General features: G+C 44.0%; 1 protein-coding gene across 1 annotated transcript; it reads left to right on the forward strand.

The window, feature by feature from the left end:
* The first annotated feature begins 7,650 nt into the window (after positions 1-7,650).
* LOC134571630 (gamma-crystallin-3-like) lies at positions 7,651-10,098 on the forward strand. Its single transcript, XM_063430102.1, has 3 exons — positions 7,651-7,708; positions 8,209-8,451; positions 9,762-10,098. The coding sequence occupies exons 1-3, from the start codon at positions 7,700-7,702 to the stop codon at positions 10,032-10,034; spliced, it is 525 nt and encodes a 174-aa protein (XP_063286172.1). The 5' UTR covers positions 7,651-7,699; the 3' UTR covers positions 10,035-10,098.
* The last annotated feature ends 15,916 nt before the right edge of the window (positions 10,099-26,014 follow it).

The raw sequence follows: 26,014 nt of genomic DNA on the forward strand, positions 1-26,014 counted from the left end.
TGTAATAGAAGAGCAGTTAGTTGTCTGCAAGCGTCTGGGTATCAGGCCTACTTCAGCGTGTGCTCTGCAGACCTGTGCCAGCGTGCTTTGACAATTGCCACTCATATCTGGTGTCTCTCTAGCGTGCTTTTACAACCAAAATTTTGTTTCCACTGTAATAGAAGAGCAGTTGCCTGCCTGCCAGCTTCTGTGTGACGTTCACATTGGATACTGTGCCCACTTGCCCAGTGCCACCACTCATATCTGTTTTAACAATTGGTTAAGCTTTAGATTTAAAATAAATATTTTTTTTAACTGTAATAGAAGAGCAGTTGCCTGCCTGCCAGCTTCTGTGTGAGGTTCACATTGGATACTGTGCCTACTTGCCCAGTGCCACCACTCATATCTGTTTTAACAATTGGTTAAGCTTTACATTTAAAATAAATATTTTTTTTCACTGTAATAGAAGAGCAGTTAGTTGTCTGCAAGCATCTGGGTATCAGGCCTACTTCAGCGTGTGCTCTGCAGACCTGTGCCAGCGTGCTTTGACAGTTGCCAATCATATCTGGTGTCTCTTTAGCGTGCTTTTACAAAGAAAAAAGGTTTCCAGTGTAAGCTAATAGCAGCCAGTCAGTGTCCTTCAAGCGGCTCTGTCAGGCCTTCCTTCAGCGTGTGCCCTGCACAACCCTGCCAGCGTACTTTGACAGTTGCCACTCATATCTGGTGTCTCTATAGCGTGCTTTTACAACCAAAATTTTGTTTCCACTGTAATAGAAGAGCAGTTGCCTGCCTGCCAGCTTCTGTGTGAGGTTCACATTGGATACTGTGCCTACTTGCCCAGTGCCACCACTCATATCTGTTTTAACAATTGGTTAAGCTTTACATTTAAAATAAATATTTTTTTTTTCACTGTAATAGAAGAGCAGTTAGTTGTCTGCAAGCGTCTGGGTATCAGGCCTACTTCAGCGTGTGCTCTGCAGACCTGTGCCAGCGTGCTTTGACAGTTGCCACTCATATCTGGTGTCTCTATAGCGTGCTTTTACAACCAAAATTTTGTTTCCACTGTAATAGAAGAGCAGTTGCCTGCCTGCCAGCTTCTGTGTGAGGTTCACATTGGATACTGTGCCCACATGCCCAGTGCCACCACTCATATCTGTTTTAACAATTGGTTAAGCTTTAGATTTAAAATAAATATTTTTTTTTTCACTGTAATAGAAGAGCAATTGCCTGCCTGCAAGCTTCTGTGTGAGGTTCACATTGGATACTGTGCCTACTTGCCCAGTGCCACCACTCATATCTGTTTTAACAATTGGTTAAGCTTTACATTTAAAATAAATATTTTTTTTTCACTGTAATAGAAGAGCAGTTAGTTGTCTGCAAGCGTCTGGGTGTCAGGCCTACTTCAGCGTGTGCTCTGTAGACCTGTTCCAGCGTGCTTTGACAGTTGCCAAACATATTTGGTCTCTCTATAGCGTGCTTTTAAAACCAAAATTTATTTTTCACTGTTCTAGATTGAATAGCAGTTACTTGTCTTCAAGCGGGTGTCTCAGGCCTACAGTGTGTGCTCTGCAGAACTGTTACAGTTCACATTGCCAATCATATCTGGTGTCTCTATAGCGTGCTTTTAAAACCAAAATTTGTTTTTCACTGTTATAGATTGAATAGCAGTTACTTGTCTTCAAGCGGGTGTCTCAGGCCTACAGTGTGTGCTCTGCAGAACTGTTACAGTTCACATTGCCATATCTGGTCTCACAGTAGCTTGCACGCATAGTACCACTAATCCCCCAAAAAATGACAGGCAGAGGCAGGCCACCCCGCAGGGGCCGTCGTGGTCGTGGTGCTGGGATTCCCTTTTGCCCTAGAATAATGACCAGTTTTCAGAAGCAACGTACCCTGAACTTGAAAAGTTCTGAGGACTTAGTTGACTGGCTAACACAGGACACCCAATCTTGTACAGCCTCCGCTCGGAACCTTGACGCACCATCCTCCTCCAGCTTAGCTTCAGGCACCTCTCAATATAGCACTCACCCGCCTGCCGCCTGCCGCCACCACCAAAACTAGCACCACAGCCGCTTTACTTGGTATGTCAGAGGAGTTATTCACACACCCGTTTGAAGAAATTAGTGATGCGCAACCATTATTGCTAGAGGATGTAGATAACAGGGATATGTCTCAGGCAGGCAGCATTAAACACGTGGAGGTACGGTGTGATGATGATGATGTTGTACCCGCTGCTGCTTCCTTTTCTGAGTTGTCAGATACAAGCGAAGCGGTTGATGATGACGATGCGTCCATGGATGTCACGTGGGTGCCCGCTCGGCAAGAAGAAGAACAGGGCGAAAGTTCAGATGGGGAGACAGAGAGGAGGAGGAGACGAGTTGGAAGCAGGGGGGGGGTCGTTGCAAGGAGCTAGTGGCACAGTCAGACAGCATGCATCGGCACCCGGGGTCAGCCCGACAGCACGCCAATCAACGCATGCTGTGTCCACCACCAGAATGCCGTCATTGCAGAGCTCAGCAGTGTGGCATTTTTTTTGTGTGTCTGCCTCTGACAACAGCGATGCCATTTGCAACCTGTGCCAAAGGAAACTGAGTCGTGGGAGGTCCAACACCCATCTAGGTACAACTGCTTTGCGTTGGCACATGATCTCACATCACAAACGCCTATGGGATCAACACATGAGTACAAGCAGCACGCCTACTCTAAGCCGCCATCCTCCTCCTGGTCCAGCATCTTCAGCCACGTCATCCACTGCTGTCCTTCTTGCCCCCTCTCAACCATCCGCCACTCCGTCTCCCGCCTTGAGCAGTTCCCGCTCATCTGCCCACAGTCATGTGTCTGTCATGGACATGTTTGAGCGTAAGAAGCCAATGTCACCAAGTCACCCCCTTGCCCAGCGTCTGACAGCTGGCTTGTCCGAACTATTAGCCCGCCAGCTTTTACCATACAATCTGGTTGAGTCTGAGGCGTTCAAAAAATTTGTAGCTATTGGGACACCGCAGTGGAAGGTACCCGGCCGGAATTTCTTTTCACAAAAGGCAATCCCCAACTTGTACTCGATTGTGCAAAAGGAAGTCATGGCATGTCTGGCACACAGTGTTGGGGCAAGGGTCCATCTGACCACTGATACCTGGTCTGCAAAGCATGGTCAGGGCAGGTATATCACCTACACTGCGCATTGGGTAAACCTGCTGACGGCTGACAATCAAGGAATGCGTGGCATTGCAGAGGAGTTGGTGACACCGCCACGAATTGCAGGCAGTCCTGCTGCCACCTCCTCTACTCCTCCTACTCCATCCTCTTCCATAACCTCCTCGGCTGAGTCCTCTTGTGCCGCTGCTTCTTGCTCCATATCAACGGCACCCCCCCAGCTCCCCAGGTACTATTCCACATCCCGGATACGGCAGTGTCACGCCGTCTTGGGTTTGACTTGCTTGAAAGCAGAGAGTCACACCGGACAAGCACTCCTGTCCGCCCTGAACGCACAGGTGGAAAAGTGGCTGACTCCGCAGCAACTGGATATCGGCAAAGTGGTGTGTGACAACGGAAAAAAATTGATAGCGGCATTGAAGTTGGGCAAGTTGACACATGTGCCGTGCATGGCACATGTGTGTAATCTGATCGTACAACGCTTTGTGCATAAGTACACAGGCTTACAGGACGTCCTGAAGCAGGCCAGGAAGGTGTGTGGCCATTTCAGGCGTTCCTACACGCCCATGGCTCACTTTGCCGATATCCAGCGGCGAAACAACATGCCAGTGAGGCGCTTGATTTGCGACAGCCCTACACGTTGGAATTCAACACTCCTAATGTTTGACCGCCTGCTCCAACAAGAAAAAGCTGTTAATGAATATTTGTATGACCGGGGTGCTAGGACAGCCTCTGGGGAGCTGGGAATTTTTTTGCCACGTTACTGGACGCTCATGCGCAATGCCTGTAGGCTCACACGTCCTTTTGAGGAGGTGACAAACCTAGTCAGTCGTAGTTGTGTGTGTGCGTGTGTATGGCTGTCTGCCTGTGTGTGTGTGTGTGTGACAGGGTGAAGATTTCTTGCACATGGGTGTGACAGGGTGAAGATTTCTTGCACAGGGCGCCCAAAGGCCTAAGGCTGGCCCTGCGCATGGGTCAGTGGCTCTGCACCAGACTTCCCTCCAATTGATCAAAGTTAAAGGATTTCAAGTGGACTGATTACAATTACAGGGCCTCTAAAGAGTCCTGTATTGTTATTTGTCGTCACTACCTTCCCGCGTCGGGAGTGGGTCATTTGCGCCCCTGCTGCCTTCCTTGCATGTGGTAGCTGTTTGTCAGGGATTTGTCAATCCATATCTGCCAAGTGACCCTATGTAGGGGTAACAGTCCCTATTCTGCTCTGTGTCAGTGTGTATCATGGTCTCTGTGGACAGGGAACAGTCTCTATTCTGCTCTGTGTCAGTGTGTATCAGGGGTTTTGAGGACAGGTGTCAATCCATATCTGCCAAGTGACCCTATGTATATCTGCTGTCAGTACACAGGAAAAGTTTAAATATTTCTTGTTCTACGTTCTCTGCAACTCCACGCACCGACTCATCCAATACGTGAAGATGTGGGGTTTCTCTGACTCTCCTCAGTAGTGTATCAAACAGAGTCTGCACTGTGGTAACACGGACATCTTCAGGACATAACTCAACTATTTGCAGATAGGCAGTCTGCAGCTTCTCTTTTTCACCTGTTCTCTTCTTTCTCTTATGCGTATTCTTGTCTATATGCAGGTGGTCTCTTGCCTTTCTTTTAACCAATTCGTTCCTTCCATATGGTTTCAAAAGATCTCTGGCATCATTACTTTCAACGCAAATAACGTCATCATAGTTAGTCTCCTCATTATTCACCGGGAAGAGAGTGTTTGCACTGACTACCCACAGCATGCTCTTGCCATTGCCTACTCCACCTTCAACGACAGGGTGCAAGTCCCAAGGAGAAGGATCATTCACTTTATTATCTGTCTTTATTTCACAAGTAGTGCCTGGAACATCCTCATGGGTCACAATATGTAAATCTGGACTAATGTCAACCCCAGGGTCTGGAAAATCATCAATTTGAAATGTTTTGAATAATCCCAGCGGGCTGCCACATTCTTCCTCCTCTGATGGTATTAAAGTTTGCAGAGATTCACTATGGGGTGGTGTCAAGCATTTTGGAGAACAATTAAGCATCTCCATCCCAATATGTTTCAGATGTCCTATCAGCTCTTCCACCCTATGCGATACTATGGGCAGGCTACCCGTGACGTCATTACTCACGGCCCTATTTCACGCGGACACTCTGTGTCAGTGTGTATCATGGTGTCTGTGGACAGGGAACAGTCTCTATTCTGCTCTGTGTCAGTGTGTATCATGGTCTCTGTAGACGGTGAACAGTCTCTATTCTGCTCTGTGTCAGTGTGTATCATGGTCTCTGTGGACGGTGAACATTCTCTATTCTGCTCTGTGTCAGTGTGTATCAGGGGTTTTGAGGACAGGTGTCAATCCATATCTGCCAAGTGACCCTATGTAGGGGTAACAGTCCCTATTCTGCTCTGTGTCAGTGTGTATCAGGGGTTTTGAGGACAGGTGTCAATCCATATCTGCCAAGTGACCCTATGTAGGGGGAACAGTCTCTATTCTGCTCTGTGTCAGTGTGTATCAGGGATCATTAGGATAGGTGTCAATCCATATCTGCCAAGTGACCCTATGTAGGGGTAACAGTCCCTATTCTGCTCTGTGTCAGTGTGTATCAGGGGTTTTGAGGACAGGTGTCAATCCATATCTGCCAAGTGGCCCTATGTAGGGGGAACAGTCCCTATTCTGCTCTGTGTCAGTGTGTATCAGGGGTTTTGAGGACAGGTGTCAATCCATATCTGCCAAGTGACCCTATGTAGGGGGAACAGTCCCTATTCTGCTCTGTGTCAGTGTGTATCAGGGATTTGACTATCTTTATTCAGATTCAAAAATTACAATTCCAGGAAAAATTTAACAAACATTTACAAGAACGTGTTATGCACATCATAGAAACAACGTAAACCTCTTTAAAGCCACAAACTTAAGACAAAAAATACGTACACACAATGTGTAAGGGTTTGAAAGAATATTCTGAATCCTTACATGTTTACTTTATCGTTTGTTTGATTTTTGTGAACCATATATAAACTACAAGCAGCGTGAAAAGTATAAAAACTCAAGTGGCCATGCTGATCAAATTAAATAGTATGCTTTACACAGTGTATAAGGGTGATGTCACAGCACAACGGGAATCTAACAGGGGAAGAGGTGAAAGTCATCCTCCCCCTCCCACGACCCCGCCATATCTGCCAAGTGACCCTATGTAGGGGGAACAGTCTCTATTCTGCTCTGTGTCAGTGTGTATCATGGTCTCTGAGGACGGGGAACAGTCTCTATTCTGCTCTGTGTCGGTGTGTATCAGGGGCTTTGAGGACAGGCGTCAATGTTAGGTGATTTCTGCCCTTTATGGATTAAAAGCAGACTCTGCATCAACTGTGCAATTTTCCATGGGAGTTTTGCCATGGATCCCCCTCCGGCATTCCACAGTCCAGGTGTTAGTCCCCTTGAAACTACTTTTCCATCACTTTTGTGGCCAGAAAGAGTCCCTGTTGGTTTTAAAATTCGCCGGCCCATTGAAGTCAATGGCGGTTCGCACGGTTCGCCGGTTCGCGAACATTTGCGGAAGTTCGCGTTCGCCGTTCGCGAACCGAAAATTTCGGGTTCGCGACAACACTTTTGGTAATTGAATAATTAAAGTGTTTTCGATAAATCAGTAAAAAGTCCAAAAGATAATCATAGGGAGGATATAGAGAGGAGAAAAAATGTATAGCTATATATAAATAGGTATAGAGGTAAACTGCACTTCCAACCTGCTAGCTACTTCTCCTGGGGGTGGACATGCTTTTTTGGGGGGAAGTGCCACCAGTGAGCAAATAGTTAACCCTGAATCCTGAAACAACCAAAATGGCTCGTTCACAGGCATGTGGAGTCTTCAGCTAAATAGTCGATTGGCACAAATTCGTCTGAACCACAATTCTGCCAAAACTGAATCTTCAAGTCTAGGTGTCATTAATTTTAAAAAATATGATGTACCTACCAAAGCACTCTACTTTTTTGTTGATTCCATGATGATGAGATAATGTAAATGTCAATAAGAAATAAGCCTGATTTTAACTAGATATGGCTTTTTTCACACTTCAAATGTTTGCCATTGACTAGGAAAATCAAACTGTGTCTACTTAACTACCAAATCCCATGTTACAAGTATACTAAATCACATTTTATAATATCTTCTAGAATAGGACTTAAACAAATTGCAAAACAATTGGCATTAATGACAAACCCTTTTTTTATTTTTGTAAAATACTCTTAAAAATTGATTTTCTTAAGTCATTATAGAAGTACCCTACTTAAAGAAAACCGACCTGTCACAGATTTCTCTAGAGTCCTCTTAGAACAAAAATGAACTTCAAGTTATGAAAAAGCATGTAGAACACAATACAAAAGCTATACAAAAGCATATAGTATACAATAACTATACAAAAGCACATAGTGTACAATAGCTATCCATTCTAATTACTGGTGGAAAGAAGCCAGCACAGCATTGCTTTCAATGTATTTAAGCATCAGCAAGTTACATGGTATATAAAGGCCCTTCATCCTGTGTAACAGCACGACTTGCTTGAGCAGATCAACCATCTCTGAAAATGGGAAAGGTAAGATGATTTAAATATGTTAAACATTTGTAACAAAAGAAATATTGAAATAAATAGCCAGAATAGTTTTTTTCATTTATCAACCATAAACTGTTAATATTTCAAAGAAAAGCTTAAAGTGAAAGACATCAAGCTTTACCTGCTGAACAATATATTGTGATGACCTAATATGGCTGAACAATGGGTTTAAAATCTAAGAGAGAAAGATGAAGAAAAAAAAGATGAAAATAAAAAACAATCAATGCCGAACAAAATCAATGCCAAGTACAAAATTGAGATGGGATAATAGCTGATGTTTACTAGAGCTATTGCATAGATTAATCAAACCAGATATGTTTAAAGCAATTTCATTTGTTTCAAATAAATCTGATGTTTTCACCGATGTATTTGATATATTTTTGTAATGCGACTCATTGTTATCGATTATAATTAATATAGTTTGTAAATAATAATAATAAATTACAAATCTAAAATGTTCAAATTCATAATTCTATTCACAGATTGTTTTCTACGAGGATCATAACTTCCAGGGTCGCTCTTATGAGTGTAACTCTGAGTGTCCAGATATGTCCTCATATTTTCATCGCTGCAATTCCATCCGAGTGGAAAATGGAAACTGGATCCTATATGAGCACCCCAACTATAGAGGACACCAGTATTATCTTAGCAGGGGAGAATATCCTAATTTTCAGCAATGGATGGGTTTCAATGACTCTATCAGATCTTGTCGTATTAGCCCACAGGTAAATATGTTTACCAGAGCAATTAAGAATTTCACAAAAGTATCAAAGTTGCAGTCCTAAAAGCATTATAAGATTCACAACTGAACGATGGATAAACGCCAATAAATGGTAGAATGTCCCTCTAGAGTTAAATATCAAGATTGGATATGACTACCATAACCACTGTATCACTTTTAAAAAATAACCACCACCAGGGGTTAAAGGTATAAAAAAATGTTAAAAACGTATTGAAATAAATCAATAATAGATACAGGACTCAGCGGAGATGGAAATACAGATTGCAAGTCAAAGAAATAAAAATGTGTTCAATTAAATGTGGATGTATCAGTTAGTCAGATCATTACCTCCTATAGTATAAGGTAGGTAGAATCCACACGCTGCTGAAATATTAATCTAGTATAGGTTTCTGGACTGAGAGTATAGAACCAATAAACAAAATATTATTGTTTAAATCCCACAAAGGGTTACATTCTTAATGGTAAAGTCCATTATACAGTGCAGCAGACAGAGTACTATTTTAAAAATGTATTAGTACATGTAAACTGTTGACAAAACACATAGATATATAAAAGACTAATAAGTTAAACAGTCCCAAAATAAGAGTAGCAAATAGGAGTAGCAATAGTACCAGGTATTGCAGACTTTGGGTCCAAAGATGTTATTATAACTCTCTTGCTGGCCGGATAGAAGTGAATTAGGACCTCCTTATGCTGGAATGACACTGGATTCTGGCCGTGTACGTTCCACTGCGGCTCTGGATGCGTTTCAAATGTGCTTGCTCTCAGGAACCAATGTGTACCGATGTGAAGATGCCGCCTTTGTGGGATTTAAACAATAATATTTTGTATATTGGTTCTGTACTCTATCAGTCCAGAAACCTATACTAGATTAATATTTCAGCAGCCTGTGGATTCTACCTACCTTATACTATAGGAGGTAATGATCTGACTAGCTGATACATCCAAATTTAAAGAGGAATTGAACACATTTTTATTTATTTGACTTGCAATGTGTATTTCCATCTCCACTGAGTCCTGTTTCTATTATTGATTTATTTCAATAAGTATTTAAAAAAAATTATACCTAAAAGCATTATTGTCCAGTTACCAATAGTAATGGTTGAAATAAAAACATATATATTTTTTATTGCATGAGTTGTTTAATGGAATATATCTTAAATTCACAATTAAATTGTCAGGGAACAGGTGCGTTAATAGCAATAAAAATGATACTCTCAGTCTAGATTTTTTGCATGAATTATGCAATTGTTATAATAATATTTATTAAGTATCTTTTTTATCTTCTTATAGCACCACGGTTCATTCAGAGTAAAGGTCTACGAGAATGCAGATTTCCGAGGTCAGATGATGGAGTTCACTGAAGATTGTCCTAATGTCTATGAGAGATTCCATCACCATGACATCCACTCCTGCCATGTGTTTGATGGTTACTGGATGTTCTATGAGGAGCCAAATTACAGGGGCCGCCAGTATTACCTGAGACCAGGAGAATACAGAAAATATACAGACTGGGGTGCCATGAACCCAAGAATTGGCTCATTCAGGAGACTTCACCATTTTTAATAAGCTGTATTAATTAATACATCAGAATCTAGTTTAGAATACAATAAAATATTCAAATAATTAATATATAGGTATTTATTTGTTTCATTTTCTATTTCTGCTGTCTTTAAATTGCAGTTTATTGAATTGGATATTAATATAGCAGTGGCATTTAGTTAGAAAGGGTAATCACCAATAACACAGTGATACAGTGTACATGTTAAACATTGTTTGGTGTGAACGAGACAGGGGTGGCCACTCCCCCCACTACTATATGTATTGGCTCTGAAATCCCTCCGCCAGTCTATTAGAACAGACCATGAAATCAAGGGGGTCGAATTTCATGGTAATGAACTCAACATTTTGGCGGATTACATTATCTTATACATAACGCATTCTCAACAGTCATTACCGAGGTTAAAGCACCTTATCCACAATTATTCTAAAATTTCCTACTACTCTCTAAACACAACCAAGACACAAGAATTAAGCAAATGAATCCCTGCATCAATAGTACAATCCCTGCAGCAGTTGTTCCCCTCAGTGGCGAGTGGAGACTATCAAGTATTTAGGCCTTACAGTAACTAAAAACCCTGCCGATCTTTTTTCCGCATACCATATTAAAGTGTGGAAACATTGCACATACCTTGTGAGACAATGGAAGTCACTATTTTTTATTGTGGACAGAACACATTCTAGCTTTTAAAATAATGCCTAGACTCCAATACTTATTCCACACTCTCCCCATACACATTCCATCTACATTTTTCAAATCTACCCACGAAGACCTATTGGACTTTATATGGGCACATAACAGATCAAGAGTGTCTAAAGGTCTGCTCAGAGCTCCGACCAAGGTGGTCCATCACTACCTCACTTTCTAGACCAGCCTCCTCCCCAATGGGTCAACTTAGAAAACAAATCTCCGCATAGGGTGACTAACCTCCTGTGGCTGACCAAAGATACCAGACCCATATTAAAATTAATATCACCGGTGACAGCACTTTTCCTGGCAGTGTGGGGCAAACACAAAATTATATTAGTTGGCTCCACGGCTACCTCAAGCGCGATGCCCATAATGGCAGTCCCATATGTTATTCCTACCATCAATGAAAAACCCTGGCATGATAGATGCACTACCTGTCTTTACCACCTGTTTCACAGAGATAAAGTGCATCCTTTTGAGGCCTTAAGGGTGAAATTTGATTTATCTCACACATTACACTACTCAGTTGCTACTCCTATTTGCATAAGCAGGGTACATGAGACAGCCCCCAGAGGCCCTCTATGACTACTTTAATGGTTTGGGAGCAAGTGTGCATAAATAAGAGGTTGCCACATTAGTGTAGACCAATTTCTATGTGTTACCAAAACCTGTCTGAGTATACCCGTTTGCTAATTGCAACCCAGCCCTTCGATGGGAAGAGGAACTAGGTTGTTATGTTACCCCTCAAAAATGGAAAACCAAAGTTAACGCATCGCATTAGTTGGTCAGGTTCTCAGTACACCTGGAGCAGCACCGTAAAATGCTGTACTGATGGTGCATGGTGCCAACAAAGCTACACAGGCTCTATAATACTGCCTTTCTGATGTGTTACTTACTATTAGATCTCCCAGATAGTATCTCATCATACCAAAGAAAAAAAAAATGGTTATAGTCAGATACTTCTATCCACACTCCAACTAATTGCTAAAACATGGAACTTCAGTATACCCTCCCAACTATCTACCCCGATAGCAGCAGTGGACGCTCAGCGCATCTATGATAGGTCACGCCTGTTCCTCTTCCCATCATCTGGGGTCATACTGAGGGCCTGGGAGGAGTGGGAAAGAGGAGATCACTCTGGCCAAACCTGACTCAAGGTTAGCTACCTATGATAGCTTAGCACTGTCATATGGTCCACCACCCTCACCCCAGAGACACTTGAAGATCCTAGCTAACACACACACAAAAATAAATTATAATAATACATAAACTAGCAACTGTATTGTGGGTTGTTGGAGAAAACTGCTCAAGGTAGTAATGCTCAAAGTAGTAAAGTGTGAGGGAAGTATACAAAGTATAGCAATCCCCAGTGTGAATATATAAGTTCCCTACAAACACAAGACGAGGCTACGTATTGAGGGTTAAGCAGATCTGAGAGTTTAATGTGCCAGGCTGGCCTTTTATGCAACTTTTCCCACAAGGTTACCACCCATGTGGACCTTGTGAGGCACCAAAAAATACATCCAACAGCCAATAGTGTACAGTCACAAAGTTAAACACTCCCATTCATTTACAGTAAATTCCTCCCCTCTGCTTGGAAGATAATTTAGTTAATTAACAAAGACAATAGACTAACTCAGTTAACTCTAAGCAGAAAAAAACATACATTTTTACAAATCCCCAAAATGTACCCCTTGATACAACATATCCCCACAAAAGTCACATCCCCTGATAGCCCCGATCTGGGTAAACAACAAATCCACAAATCACCAAGATCGGTTCAGAGGTTCAGGATTTCCTGGAAGTCTTATTTTTGCCCCACCGTGCACATGGTCCCATGCCCAAAACAGTTCCATACACTCGGCGACAAAACACTGCCTGACAATTTAAGATGGCCGCCGCCACATGTTTGAATCTGTTCCAGTTAAAAGTCCAAGGGGCAGAAACAGTATTTTTGAACATGGGTTATCACAAGGCCCATATTCCCACGGAGGCTGGCAAACAGGCCCCTCCAAAAACCAGTGGCGACGTTGCTTTTGTCAAACACCCCTCCAATAAACTGTAAAAAAAAAAAAAGAGAGAAAAAAGCATTTTTATTTACCGGTAATCCAGTGCCATGCAGTCTCCTCCTGCCAGCTGCTACTTGTCACATTAGATCATTCATCTGGATGGTTTTGGAGTAACAATTATGACAAGTGTCTTTGTCCTATTTATTGCTTGCTTATAACAAGCATGTCTCAAGTAAACGTAGTTTAAAAAAAATGTGTTAAATGAAAAAGTGAAAATGTGAATAGGTTCAATTTATGTTATTTATTAAGAGCAACAATACAGCCTATAAATAATTAAAGAAACCCTCTGTAAATCACCACAATGTCATAGAACAGTATCTAGTGAAAACTGAGCATTTACATTCCTTGTAGCACTTGCAGAATTATGAAGATGTAGGCTTCCACAGGCAACTTCTGCTGAAAAGCTCTTTCAGATGTATAAAACTGTTCTCAAAAGAAAAGGAAGCTGTAATAGCATCAAACGGTTGAGCTATCTACAGTTTTTTTTAAGAATAAACTCACAAAAGTAGATATTATAAAAGTAATGATAAATCACTTCATTTAGGTCTCAAACTCCTAATCAAACAAAGAAAACAGCAAACAAAAAATGAATAAAATGTAGGAAAATTTGTACCTATGCTTACTGGAATGTTCTTTTCCTGGCCATTTCCACAATTTTATAGGGCTTTGACTTTTATATATTATTGTGTTTCCCTGACCAACATAACAGCATCACTAATGGGTTAAATCCACTCAGCAGTCAAGACAAGAATATCAATTAATACAATAAACATACTAAAGAACACCTTGCTATTATCATAGAGTTAACCCCTTAAGGATGGAGGCAATTGTGTACGTTTTGATCAAAACAAGAAGATAAAATCTGACATTTTTACTATATGTCTGTTCAACCACTACCACCTGAAGCTTCTGAGGTCTATTTTCAGATTCATTGCCCCCTCCGATCAAATCTCGGTGGTCAACGCCATCATCAGTAGCCGATTGGACTACTGCAATGCTCTGTACATTGGACTGCCTCAGAACATCATACACAAGCTACAGTTGATACAGAACGCAGCTGCAAGGCTACTTACGGGTGTGGCCCGTAATGACCATATCACTCCATCATTAAGAGCCTTGCACTGGTTGCCCGTTCGTGAACGGGTTCTGTTTAAAAATGGTTGTTTGGTATATAAGGCAGTCCATGGTATGGGACCAGACTATCTGAAGGATAAATTCACACGCTATACTCCCAGTCGATCCTTGAGATCGGCTGATTTAGCCTTATTGAAGATTCCACATTTTAAAAAGAAAAAGTGCGGAGGGAGAACGAGTGATGTTCAGGGAGCGCAATTTTGGAACTCCCTGCCTCTGACATTAAGACTTGAGAATGATCTACTGAAGTTTCGCCGGAGCTTAAAAACAGTTTTATTTGCTCAGGCGTATGGGATGACATGAAACTTTTAACCTGGTTCAAATGCATGTGATTATAATGCTGTTGTTTGCTGGATATTGTTTTGTCTGTTTTATTGCTGGTATGCGCATCGAGACCCTATGGGTAATAAGACTGTGTTTCTTAAGAATTTTTAATAAATAAATAAATAAAATAAACCGATTATTATCTCTTTCATATTAAGTGTACCCACATTTTTTTTTTTCAGGAGAAACATGGCTTTTATTTCACATCAAATATTTATAGATTCAATAGAAAGAAAAATTAGGACTTCGAGGTCCTGGACAGGAAAGTAATAGAAATTGGGAGGAGTCCCTACCTTTAATAGTTTTAAGGCAAAACAGGTTAAAAAATGAACAGGAAAAACAGGGAGTCTAAGGTAATAGAAAGGATGTATCTTAGCACATCCAGACCAAATCAATATCTAGCTAAAGACAGCCTGACTAATCCTCAAAGTGCCGTGCAAGCCTAGGCTGCATAAATGAAAGCTGATGGATAAAATAAATCAGGTAGGTAGAGGAAAAATTAGTATCACTGGCCTGAATAATAGAGATATAGATTCCTCTCAAGGGGGGATAACTTCCCAACACCAAAACCCAAACAGAAACCACGAATGAGAGTGTCCTATCGCTGCTTACCTCTGCGCTGTGGTAAACCACAAGTGCCTACCTGCACACCTCTCCCTTCCTGTTCAGGTAACTAAAAACGGATAAGTGATTTAACAGTACTTTTCAAGGCTTTGGATATCTTTTTATATCCTTTTACATCTTTATGAAGTTCCATTACCTTGTTACACAAGTCTTTTGACAGTTCTTTTCTGCTCACCGTGACTCAGTATCTAGCCTGCTTGGTGCATCCACGTGAGAGCTGTCAAACTTATTGACTATTTATACACAGGCACTAATTGCAATGCAAGAAGCCACAGGTGTGGGAAATTAACCTTTAATTGCCAAAAAATTGTTTAAATTGTTTTATTCTTTATTTATTTGTGCGATAATAGAACACATTTTACCTATTCTGCCACAACAGCTGGAATAGGTTATAAACAGGCTTACAGTTGCTGGACATAGGTAACTATCAACAGTCATACAGCACTTTTTGATATATATCTAATGCATTTGATAAGACATGTCGGAGATGAGGTGAGTGCTTTTGGGGTATAACAGGGCATGTCAGTGCTCATGGGATGAATTTAAGCTTAGGTTTGTGGGTCTGAGGCCAGGTTTGGAGCTAAGGAGGTTTTGGATTGTAGGTCAGTTTTGGTGCTAGCTCAGGCCCTTGTGCCTGATAACCAATACCTTATAAGACTTTTGGACAGGAGTGTTGCCGTTGAGGGGTGGTGTCCATCTATGGTTACGTGACGGGAGGGTCAGGAGTGTAGTTATGGTCCCTCCGGCTTCACTCCTGTCTCAGTATGGCATTTAGGTATTGTTTTGCTGTTTATGCCCCTAACCAAGGGGGCAGTGGGGTGGGAGGGTATTATCTTGCGGTGTTGTCTGAGGCTGGTCCGGGTGCCCTTAGGGGGGATCCCCGTTTGTCAGAGGAATACAGGTGGGAAACCCCATCACTCAGCTTGGGAACGGGGGTGTTCTGAGGTATTTAACTTATTTACATATAACCCAACATTTGCATTGTTATTATCTGGATGGACCGGATACTTATAGTCTCTTTGTAGTGTCCTTGGTGTTTTTTCGTTTCTTGCTGTGTTTAGGTGGGCAGGCGTTGTGTCTGGCCAGCGCTTGAAGCCCAGGGGGTACCGTTATCTGGGTCCCCCAGGCCCTCTGATGCTTGTGCGTCTACAGTTGTCAGTCCCAGCGTTTCCAGAAAGGACGGAGCCTCCGCCAGCGAGGTAAGTATGTGGGTAGTCCCATTATGTGTAGTTAATAGTGAGCCTGGTCCTCTAGGGCAAAAACATGCACAGTCTTTTAATGCAACTTCATTCCAGGCACTTTATTTGTAAGTTTACACATGAGGCAGCAGCAAATGAAAACATAAATGCAATAATGTAACACAAATCCCTATAAACAAAAAGCCTAGCTCGTCTGAGCACTAACTCACATCAGATTCCCTATCTCTCAGGGGTTAAACTATAACAGAATTTATTGGTTTCACCAACCTAGTGTCTTTGTCTGCTCTCAGCACTCCAGTGCTCCAAGCCAGACTTGACTGCTTCCCTTTCTGCACTCCCAGTGCTCCAAGCCAGCCTTGACTCTCTCACTGGAGAGAACAGCCTCTCTCCTACCTGCTTCCAGGGAGAAAGCAAGCAATCCTCCTTTACCTGCCTAGCAGGGAGGGGTTTATTCCCACTGCACAGCTGATTATCTGCAGCTGAGCAGTGGGTTGGAGACAGTCCAAAAAACCCTGGCCTGGATCTATGTCTCCCAACAAAACCACTAAACTGTGGAGTGGAGCATTGGCCCACCCTGCTCTCCAAATGCTCCACCCCAGGGGCCCATAACTAAACTTAGCTTTGTGTTGCCTACAACACAAACTACACATACTCCCCCTGGGGTTAAATGGACTCTCTGCCTTCACTTTATCACAGGACATATAAAAAAAGAAAACATTTGCGGCCTGCGAAGCATTTCTTGCAGTCCAATAACGCCATCAGGTTTTTAAAACTGTCCGTCTCCACCAGATGGAATGACAGCATTTTAAAGGCCACAAATTTTGAAATGCTGGCATTCAGGGCCAGAGATCGTGGGTGGGTAGGGGGGTACTTCCCCTTAATCTCCAGTGTTTGGGAGATGGACAGCTGAACGCTTCCATGGGACAGTGTGGAGATGCTTGGGGAAGGTGGTGGACGTGGTGGAGTTGCTGCCACATCCTCTTTTTTCCGGGGTGGCAGGTGACACTGTTACTCCAGAGGTGGAGGAAGAGGCAGAGACAGCAGCAGAAGAGGAAGTAGGAGGAGCCTGAGACCTTTCTTGGTTTTTGAGGTGCTTACTCCACTGCAGCTTGTGCTTTGTATGTAGATGCCCGGTCATTCAGGTTGTGCTCAGGTTTAGAACGTTTATGCCTCTCCTCAGGCTCTGATTGCACAGCATGCAAACCACTCGTGTCTTGTCGTCAGCACATCGTCTGAAGAACTGCCACGCCAGGGAAATCCTTGGAGATGGCTTTGGTGTGCTCAGTCCCTGGGTGCAGTGGGCAGTAGCAGGCGTACTGTCTAGGGGACGGCCGCCCCGCTTTTGCACCCTACTCCCACTTATGCTGTGCTGGTGCCTCTGTGCGACCACCGCCTCTTCCTCCAAACTGCACACGTCACTAGCATGACCTTGATTCCATGTGGGGTTTAGGACCTGCTCTAGGAGTAGGAGGTGGAGGAGGCGGTGACCGTGGCGGTGTAGGCGGAAGCAGCGGTGAAGGCGGAGGAGGTAGCCAAAACTGTATTTTTTTGGTTTGTTTTTTTATTGGTTTACCCCCCAAAATATTGGGACATTTAAAAAAAGAAACATTTGCTGCCTGTGGTCCATTTCTTGCAGTTCAATTACGCCATCAGGTTTTTAAAACTGTCCGTCTCCACCAGACGGAATTACAGCATTTCAAAGGCCACAAATTTTGAAATGCTGGCATTCAGGGCCAGGGACCGCTGGTGGGTAGGGGGGTACTTTCTCTTGCTCTCCAGTGTTTGGGAGATGGACAGCTGAACGCTTCCATGGGACAGTGTGGAGATGCTGGACAATTGTGTACCTGGCCTATGCTTGTGCAGAAACCCACCCTCAGAGCCACTTGTGAATGACCATAGAAATGACCCCTCTTCCTCCTACTTTTCCTCCTGTGCCACATCCTCTTCCATCATTGCCAAAAGCGTTTTTTCAAGGAGACATAGAAGCGGGATAGTAAGGCTGAGAACGGCGTCATCGGCACTGGCCATGATGGTGGAGTACTCTAAACAGCGCAACATGGCACACAGATCTCGCATTGAGGCCCACTCATTGGTGGTGAAGTGGTGCTGTACTATTGCCTGCTGCTGCTTGCACAGTCTCTCCAGCATGTGCAAGGTGGAGTTCCACCTCGTGGGCATGTCGCATATGAGGCGGTGAGCGTGATGGCCGAAGTTATGCTGCAGCACAGACAGGTGTGCAGCAGCAGGGTGAGAACGCCGAAAGCGCGCACAGACTGCCCACACTTTCTGCAGCAGCTCTGATATATCTGGGTAGTTTTTCATGAATTTCTGCACCACCAAATTCAGCACATGCGCCAGGCAAGGGATGTGCGTCAAACCGGCTAGGCCCAGAGCTGCTACGAAATTTTGCCCATTATCGCACACCACCAGGCTGGGCTTGAGGCTCAGGGGCAACAACCACTCATCGGTCTGTTGTTCCATTCCCGTCCACAGCTCCTGCGCGGTGTGACCCAAACATATGAGTTTTAAAGCAGCCTGCTGTAATTTCCCCCTGGCTGTGCTGAAGTTGGTGGAGAAGATGTTATGCTGACCGGATGAGGAGGTGGTAGTGGAGGAGGAAGCGGAATAGGAGGAGACAACAGGAGGCAAAGCTGTGTACCCAAATAAAGATTGTCAAACGTTTTATCCTGGAACTGTGTCCCATCCAGTTACTGGGAAATGGGTCTGACCTATTCTAATCAAAGGGGATAACCATTGGTTACCCAGGTCCCGCTTCAATTGGTGGCAAGCGGCGGGATCCCATGTCCCTGCCCACAGACCCATGGACTACATTGCTCTAAAGCGACCTACACTGCAGGACTTGTGTGGAGCCAAAGTAATAACACCTGATGGGCATAACAAGGCCAAATTGACTGCTGCGCTCATGGAGGATGATCAAGCATGCAGTGAGGCAACGAACCCCAGCCAGGGGCCGGAGATGAGGAGGAAGTGCATAAGGAGGTTGACCGGCGCCTGGTATATTACCGAGAGCCACCCTCAGAGGAGATCGTCAGCAGTTCCTTTTTGGAGGTGCAATAGACAGAGGGTGACCTCCATGAACCCAGATGAAGGAAGAAGAGAGCAGAGGGCGCTGGGAAGCACAACCACCCTGGCCCACAAGCTACCATACAATGCCTTCAAAGAGTTCAAGGAAGCAGAAGAAGGCATCAATTAATTTTTACAAGACTTTGAGCGCCAGTGACTACTACAAGACGGGGACCCCAGCGACTGGGTCACCATCCTGGCCAGCAAACTAGTGGGGAAGGCAGTGGCTATTAACTGGGCTGTATGCGGTCAATCCCCGAGCAATACCACCGAAGGTTTAGGGAGACCCAGAAAGGGGAGAAGGACTCCCATGCGGAGTGGGCATGCCACATCACAAGGGCCACCCAGAACTGGCTCAACTCCCATCAAGCCAAGTTCCCGGAGGAGATCACCCATCTCGTCATGCTAGAGCACTTTTTCAATGGGCTCCCCAATGACACGGCTGTTGAGAGACCACCAGCCCCAGACCCAAGAAGTATTGGTATGAGCTGGTGAAGCTAGCTCATGATATCCCCTTGGCAGGGCATTTGGGCAGGAGCCGGACAGCATCTCGGCTCACCCATGGCTTCTTCTGGCCAGGCATCTCTCAGGATCTGAGGCAGTACTGCCAGATGTCTGCCAGAGAGTGGGGAAGAGAAGGGACCGGCACAGGGCCCCCCTCCATCCTCTACCTATTAGTGAAGGTCCGAGTAGCTGTCGACATTATAGGTCCCCTAGCCAAGCCTAGTCCCTCTGGGAAGAAGTACATTCTGACCATCGTGGACTATGCGACTCAGTACCCGGAGCAGTATTCGGGCAGAGACTGTGGCTGAAGCCTTGATGCGAGTGTTTTCCCCGGGAGATTCTCTCAGACCAGGGCATCCAGTTTACAGCCGAAATGAACCCAACAACTGTGGAGATTGCAAGTTACGTTGCAGCACAGACAGGCAAGCAGCAGCAGGGTGAGAATGCAGAAAGCGCGCACAGTCGCTACAGTGAAACTGCGAATGGCTCATTAAATCAGTTATGGTTCCTTTGATCGCTCCATCTGTTACTTGGATAACTGTGGTAATTCTAGAGCTAATACATGCCGATGAGTGCTAGGGGATGGCTGCTCCACTTTTGCACCCTGCTCCCTCTTATGCTGTGCTGGTGCCTCTGTGCGACCACCACCTCTTGCTCCAAACTGCACATGTCACGCGCATGACCTTGATTCCATGTGGGGTCTAGGACCTCATCATCCTCCACATCATCTTCCACCCACTCCTCAACCCTGCCCTCCTTGCTGGTCTGCACACTGCTGAAAGCCACAGCAGCTGGCACCTGAGTTTTTCCAGCGTGTAAAGTCTGCAAAGGACATATGGAAATTGTTTTAGCATTGTATCCAGGCAACAGTTTTCCTTATAAACAGACCTCTAAGTTTGAGTTGTGAGGGTATTGCCCCAAAATTACAATATTGTTTAAGTACCGCTTAGCTATTGACAACTGGTTTAAATATAGCAGCTTGTTATCTGGTAGTTTCTAGAGTAGAAAATATAAGTTTTCAATCACCTAGATCTGTTTAACAAGTGTTGTAGGTGTGAAACAATATTACAAGTGGCTGATGTAATAAATTCGAATCAAAGTTCCATTTGCCAAAAAAAAATCTCACCCATCTTCTGTGGGTTATTGCATTTTTAAGATGTAAACTTATTGTATCACACTAGCCATGCACAGGTAGATTGTCTGGCACGTTGTTTTGGTGTTTGGTTTTTAACTTTGTAGTTGTGTCTTTACACAATATAAAAATGTATATTAATGCTTTTGTATATGAAGCGATCACAATAACACTTATTTTTCACTTTTTTAAAAAGTCTTTAGACTTTCTTGAGAAGCGGTAACTAGCCAGTGTTGCACACATACACCAGATATAAAGTGCAAACCTCAAATGTACTATTTAGCACCAAAACAATTAGCATTTTTAAAACTGCTATGTCGCAGCAGTATTTGACATTTCTATTTGACTCTCAGATATGAAGTGCAGGCCTCAAATGTACTATTTAGCACCAAAACAATTCGAATTTTTAAAACTGCTATGTCACAGCAGTATTTGATAGTTCTATTTGACTCTCAGATATAAAGTGCACACCCCAAATGTACTATTTAGCACCAAAACTATTTGAATTTTTAAAACTGCTATGTCACAGCAGTATTTGACGGTTCTATTTGACTCTCAGATATGAAGTGCACTGCAGGCCGCAAATGTACTATTTTTTTTTTTTTTTTAATTCTTTATTTTGGTTGTGCAGGTGGTTACAGGATATAACAGACGCCACAACAGCGCATTTCAAAATGAACAGTAAATAGACAGTGGCATAGGAATTTGCACATTTTTTCATGTTTTGGTATCATGCTTGTCTAATCAGTAAAAATGTAAAAGGATGATTAATGAAAATAAAGTATGATAAACGACAATAAAACAAAATAATCAATGCTTAACATGGAGTACTTCTGCATATATGGTAGGTATTCCTTTTTTTTTTCCACCAGTTAAATCAAGACGTGTCAGTGAATAAGTTTACATCAGGGTTAATGGGGACATGCTTTGTAGCCTGACACTGAGTGAGTGACTATAGTAAGGTAACATGCTATTAAAACATTAAGCAGGTGAACTCAAGATGTATCAGCCAGAGAATATGCATAAGGGTTAATGAAGACATGCTTTGTAGCCCAAGTGAGTAAATTTAAAAAGGTAATACAGGGGTAGTCCCGCTTTTGTCCGATACCTGCTCTGCTGTGTTCAAGTAGTAGGAGGCAAGTGTCCTTCAGAGCAGGCATCAGATCATGTTTTGTCCGCATAGTTCGCTGGGTACTTTCAAGCTGCAGCCCTGGTGTGGTGCACTCGTCCGCAAGCTGGTGTCTGCCATGTGTGAGAGCTGGGTTTTATCCGCGTGGGTCCGCCGCTTTCCGGGTGTTCCTGTTGCAGGCTGAGTGGGTGCATGGTCGGTCCTCCGGCAAAGGTGTCACGCTGGGATGATTGCTGTTTAAAGTTCCGTCCCTCTGGTGCAGCTGTGGTCTCCCGCCTGTTCGGGTCTCCCATGCCTCTAGGTGCTGGCTTGAGTGACTGCGAGGGTTATGTTTGCCGCTTCCCTGTGTGGCGGGATCGGGAGGTAGGAGCCGTTTTGAGGGGATCGAGGGAAGGTAAGAGGACTTCCGCTTACTGTCTGCACGCATGGCGACCGCCATTTTGGAGGCAGCGGTCGAGCTTCTCTGCCTTGACAGCGGAGTCACGACCAGGGTGAGGACCGGGATCACCCCCCCGGTCCATGGGGGGGGACGGAGCCGGACCCGCGCTGTTCTGTACCGTTATTCTGGTTCTGTGGTGCAGGATAGTGAGGCAGCGGCCGTCTGCCTCACTCACCGCTGAAGAAGGCCCGGGTTGGGGCAACCGTTTTTTCTCCCCTGGGGGACTGAAGCTCAGTGAGCCAGCCTCTCCCCAGGTCCAGCAGTCCCTCGGCTCTGGGTATCTTCGCAGTCGGTCCGGTTTAGGGTGTTAATACGAGTTTTTAACGATTGTTCTGTATCGTGTGTCAGGAGCTGGTCCGACTTGCGACCGTCCAGCTTGGCGGTCCGGCCCCGCCCCCGCAAATGTACTATTTAGCACACAAAAAAGTAGAATTTTTAAAACTGCGCTGTAACCACAGTATTTGACGGTTCTATTTGACTCTCAGATATGAAGTGCAGGCCACAAATGTACTATTTAGCACCAAAACAATTTGAATTTTTAAAACTGCTATGTCACAGCAGTATTTGACGGTTCTATTTGACTCTCAGATATGAAGTGCACACACCAAATGTACTACTTAGCACCTAAAAAATTAGAATTTTAAAACTGCGCTGTAACCACAGTATTTGACGGTTCTATTTGACTCTCAGATATGAAGTGCACCGCAGGCCGCAAATGTACTATTTAGCACACAAAAAGTAGAATTTTTAAAACTGCGCTGTAACCACAGTATTTGACGGTTCTATTTGACTCTCAGATATGAAGTGCACAACACAACTGTACTATTTAGCACCAAAACTATTTGCATTTTTAAAACTGCGATGTCGCAGCAGTATTTGACGGTTCTATTTGACTCTCAGATATGAAGTGCCGGTTCCAAATGTACTATTTAGCACCAAAACAATTTGCATTTTTAAAACTGCTATGTTGCAGCAGTATTTGACAGTTCTATTTGACTCTCAGATATGAAGTGCAGGCCTCAAATGTACTATTTAGCACCAAAACAATTAGAACTTTTAAAACTGCTATGTCACAGCAGTATTTGATGGTTCTATTTGACTCTCAGATATGAAGTGCACACACCAAATGTACTATTTAGCACCTAAAAAAATGTAATTTTTAAAACTGCGCTGTAACCACAGTATTTGACAGTTCTATTTGACTCTCAGATATGAAGTGCAGGCCCCAAATGTACTATTTAGCATTTAGCAGATTTTGCAAACTGACAATTTTTTAGAAATGGAAAATATAGTTTCTCATACAATGTTTCTTTAATAAATAGACTTCTTACCCAGATACTCGAATAAGAGGTTTAGACTTTAAGCAGGGCTGGATTAACATAGGGGCTGATGGAACTGCAGCTCCAGGACCAGGCCCAGGCCCATGGAACAGGCCCACTAAAAAAAAACTCTTAGGTTTGCCACCTGACTGGTATTTTACTGGCACAGATGGTATTTGAGGCTGCCTGGCCGTGCCGATATTGCAGTAATACCGGCATTACAAATGCAGATATTTTTCTCAGTATAAACAGAGATTACTCTGCAATACCAGCGCCGGCCAGCAGGGGTCACTGTGTGTGTGGAGAGAGGCAGGGATAGGAAGTTACAGCATATCCCTCCCTGCCTCTCTCTACTCACTGATCGGGGGGGGAGCAGCTACACAGAGAGTTCAGACAGCAGCTCCCAACCTGTAGAGACAGCCTACAGCTTAGGGAAGTGAGGAATGAGGGGAAAGGCTGCAGGGAGACATTGGGACACTGAGACACTAATGGACACTGGGAGACCTGGGGACACAGACACTTGGAGACACTGGGAAACATGGGGACACAGAAACACTAGGGGACACATAGTGCCCCTATGTCTCCCAGTGTCCCCATGTCTCCCAGCCAGTGTCCCTAGTGTCTCAGTGTCCTCATGTCTCTCAGTATCCCTATTGTCCCCATGTCTCCCAGTGTCCCCAAATGATTCAGTGTCCCCAAATGTTTTAGTGTCCCCATGTCTACCAGTGTCCCCAAGTGTCTGTGTCCCCATGCCTCCCATCCAGTGTCCCTAGTGTCTCACTGTCCCCATGTTTCCCAGTGTCCTCTAATCTCCCAGTGTCTGTGTTCTCATGTTTTTCAGTGTCCCTAGTGTCTTAGTGTCCCAAATGTCTGTGTCCCCTATGTCTCTGTGTCCCTAGTGTCTGTGTCTCCATGTCTCAGTGTCCCCATGTCTCACTGTGTCCCCATGTCTCTCAGTGTCCCCTAGTGACACAGGATACACTGAGACATGGGGACACTGGGAGCAATGAGGACACAGACACTGGGAGACTAGTGGACTGGGTGACATGGGACATTGACACTGTGATACATAGGGACACTGATGCCAGGCTGGCCTTCCAATTCTTTGGGCAGACATGCCCCCTTTTTGGGCATTTTCGCTCCTTTTGGCAATTCTGGTCACGTGATTTGTGTCAGTGGCCCACCCTTTTACACCACCCATTAACTTCCTGCTTCACTGGACACTGCTGTTAGGGGGAATGGATTTACTTGAAAGATGAAAGCATACATTAGAGAGAGATTAGCATAGAGTATGTGTTTTCTTATAGCTGCATCCTATGAGTTTCCCTCTGGCACCATCTCTACCAGATACATAACGCTTGAGAGGTATGACTGTTTTAGTGTTTTTGGTCGATAAGATTATGTAATTAGGACCCATCATAATTGTCAGCACCAGGCCCACTGGGCTCTTAATCTGGCCCTGGCTTTAAGGCACCCTTATGTCCTAGATTAATATCAGATTAAAAAATTAGGTCCAGGCACACAGGATTGCTGCAGGTAGGCAAATTTATTGAAACAAAAAGTGAAACAAAACATGTTTTGGAAACAATAGCCAGATAATATTCTTTAAAATATGAACCATAGGCATATTTTTTTTTTGTTTAAACCAGACAAGTTGGACACACAGGAAAAGAGGGGTTGAGGGCCCTGCTCAATGAGCTTACATGCTAGAGGGAGTGGGGTAAAGTGACTCAAAAGGTAAGGAAAGTATTAGACTAATGGCAGTTGCAAGAGAGGAATCAGTCAGGAGCTATTAACCGTTTAATTAATACGGTTTTATGAAAAAGTGGGTTTTTAATTATTTTTTTGAAGGAATGGAGACTGGGTGAGCATCTATCGGAGGAGTGAAGTGAGTTCCACAGGAACGGTCCAGCCCTCGAGATGTCTTGAAGGTGAGCATCAGAGGTGGGAGTACGGACAGAAGATAGACATAAGTCTTCAGCAGAGTATAACGGCCTAGACTGTTTATTAGAGAGGATAGATAGGTGGGAGCAGCATTATGTAGAGGTTTGAAAGCAAGAACCAGAATGTTAAATTGAGCCCTATATCTTACAGGAAGCCAATGTAGGGACTGACAGAAGGGTGAGGCGTGGGCAGTGCGGGCAGACAGGAAGATGAGCATCACTGCCGCATTCATTATGGACTCTAACCGTTCAAGTTGGGAGCACGTAAGACCACTGAGAAGAGGATTACAGTAGTCAAGGCGAGAAAGAACAGTGGAATGTACCAGCACCTTAGTCGCATCTGGCTGATGGTAGCACCGTTGACTTGGAGGGAGACAGACACAGGAGTAGCAACA

The sequence above is a fragment of the Pelobates fuscus genome, chromosome 8 (assembly GCF_036172605.1).
Source record: "Pelobates fuscus isolate aPelFus1 chromosome 8, aPelFus1.pri, whole genome shotgun sequence".
Classification (NCBI taxonomy): Eukaryota; Metazoa; Chordata; class Amphibia; order Anura; family Pelobatidae; genus Pelobates; species Pelobates fuscus.

Coding starts and splice junctions, on each gene's coding strand:
- LOC134571630 (XM_063430102.1), top strand. Junction 8,452..9,761: donor CTTGTCGTATTAGCCCACAG/GTAAATATGTTT, acceptor ATCTTCTTATAG/CACCACGGTTCATTCAGAGT.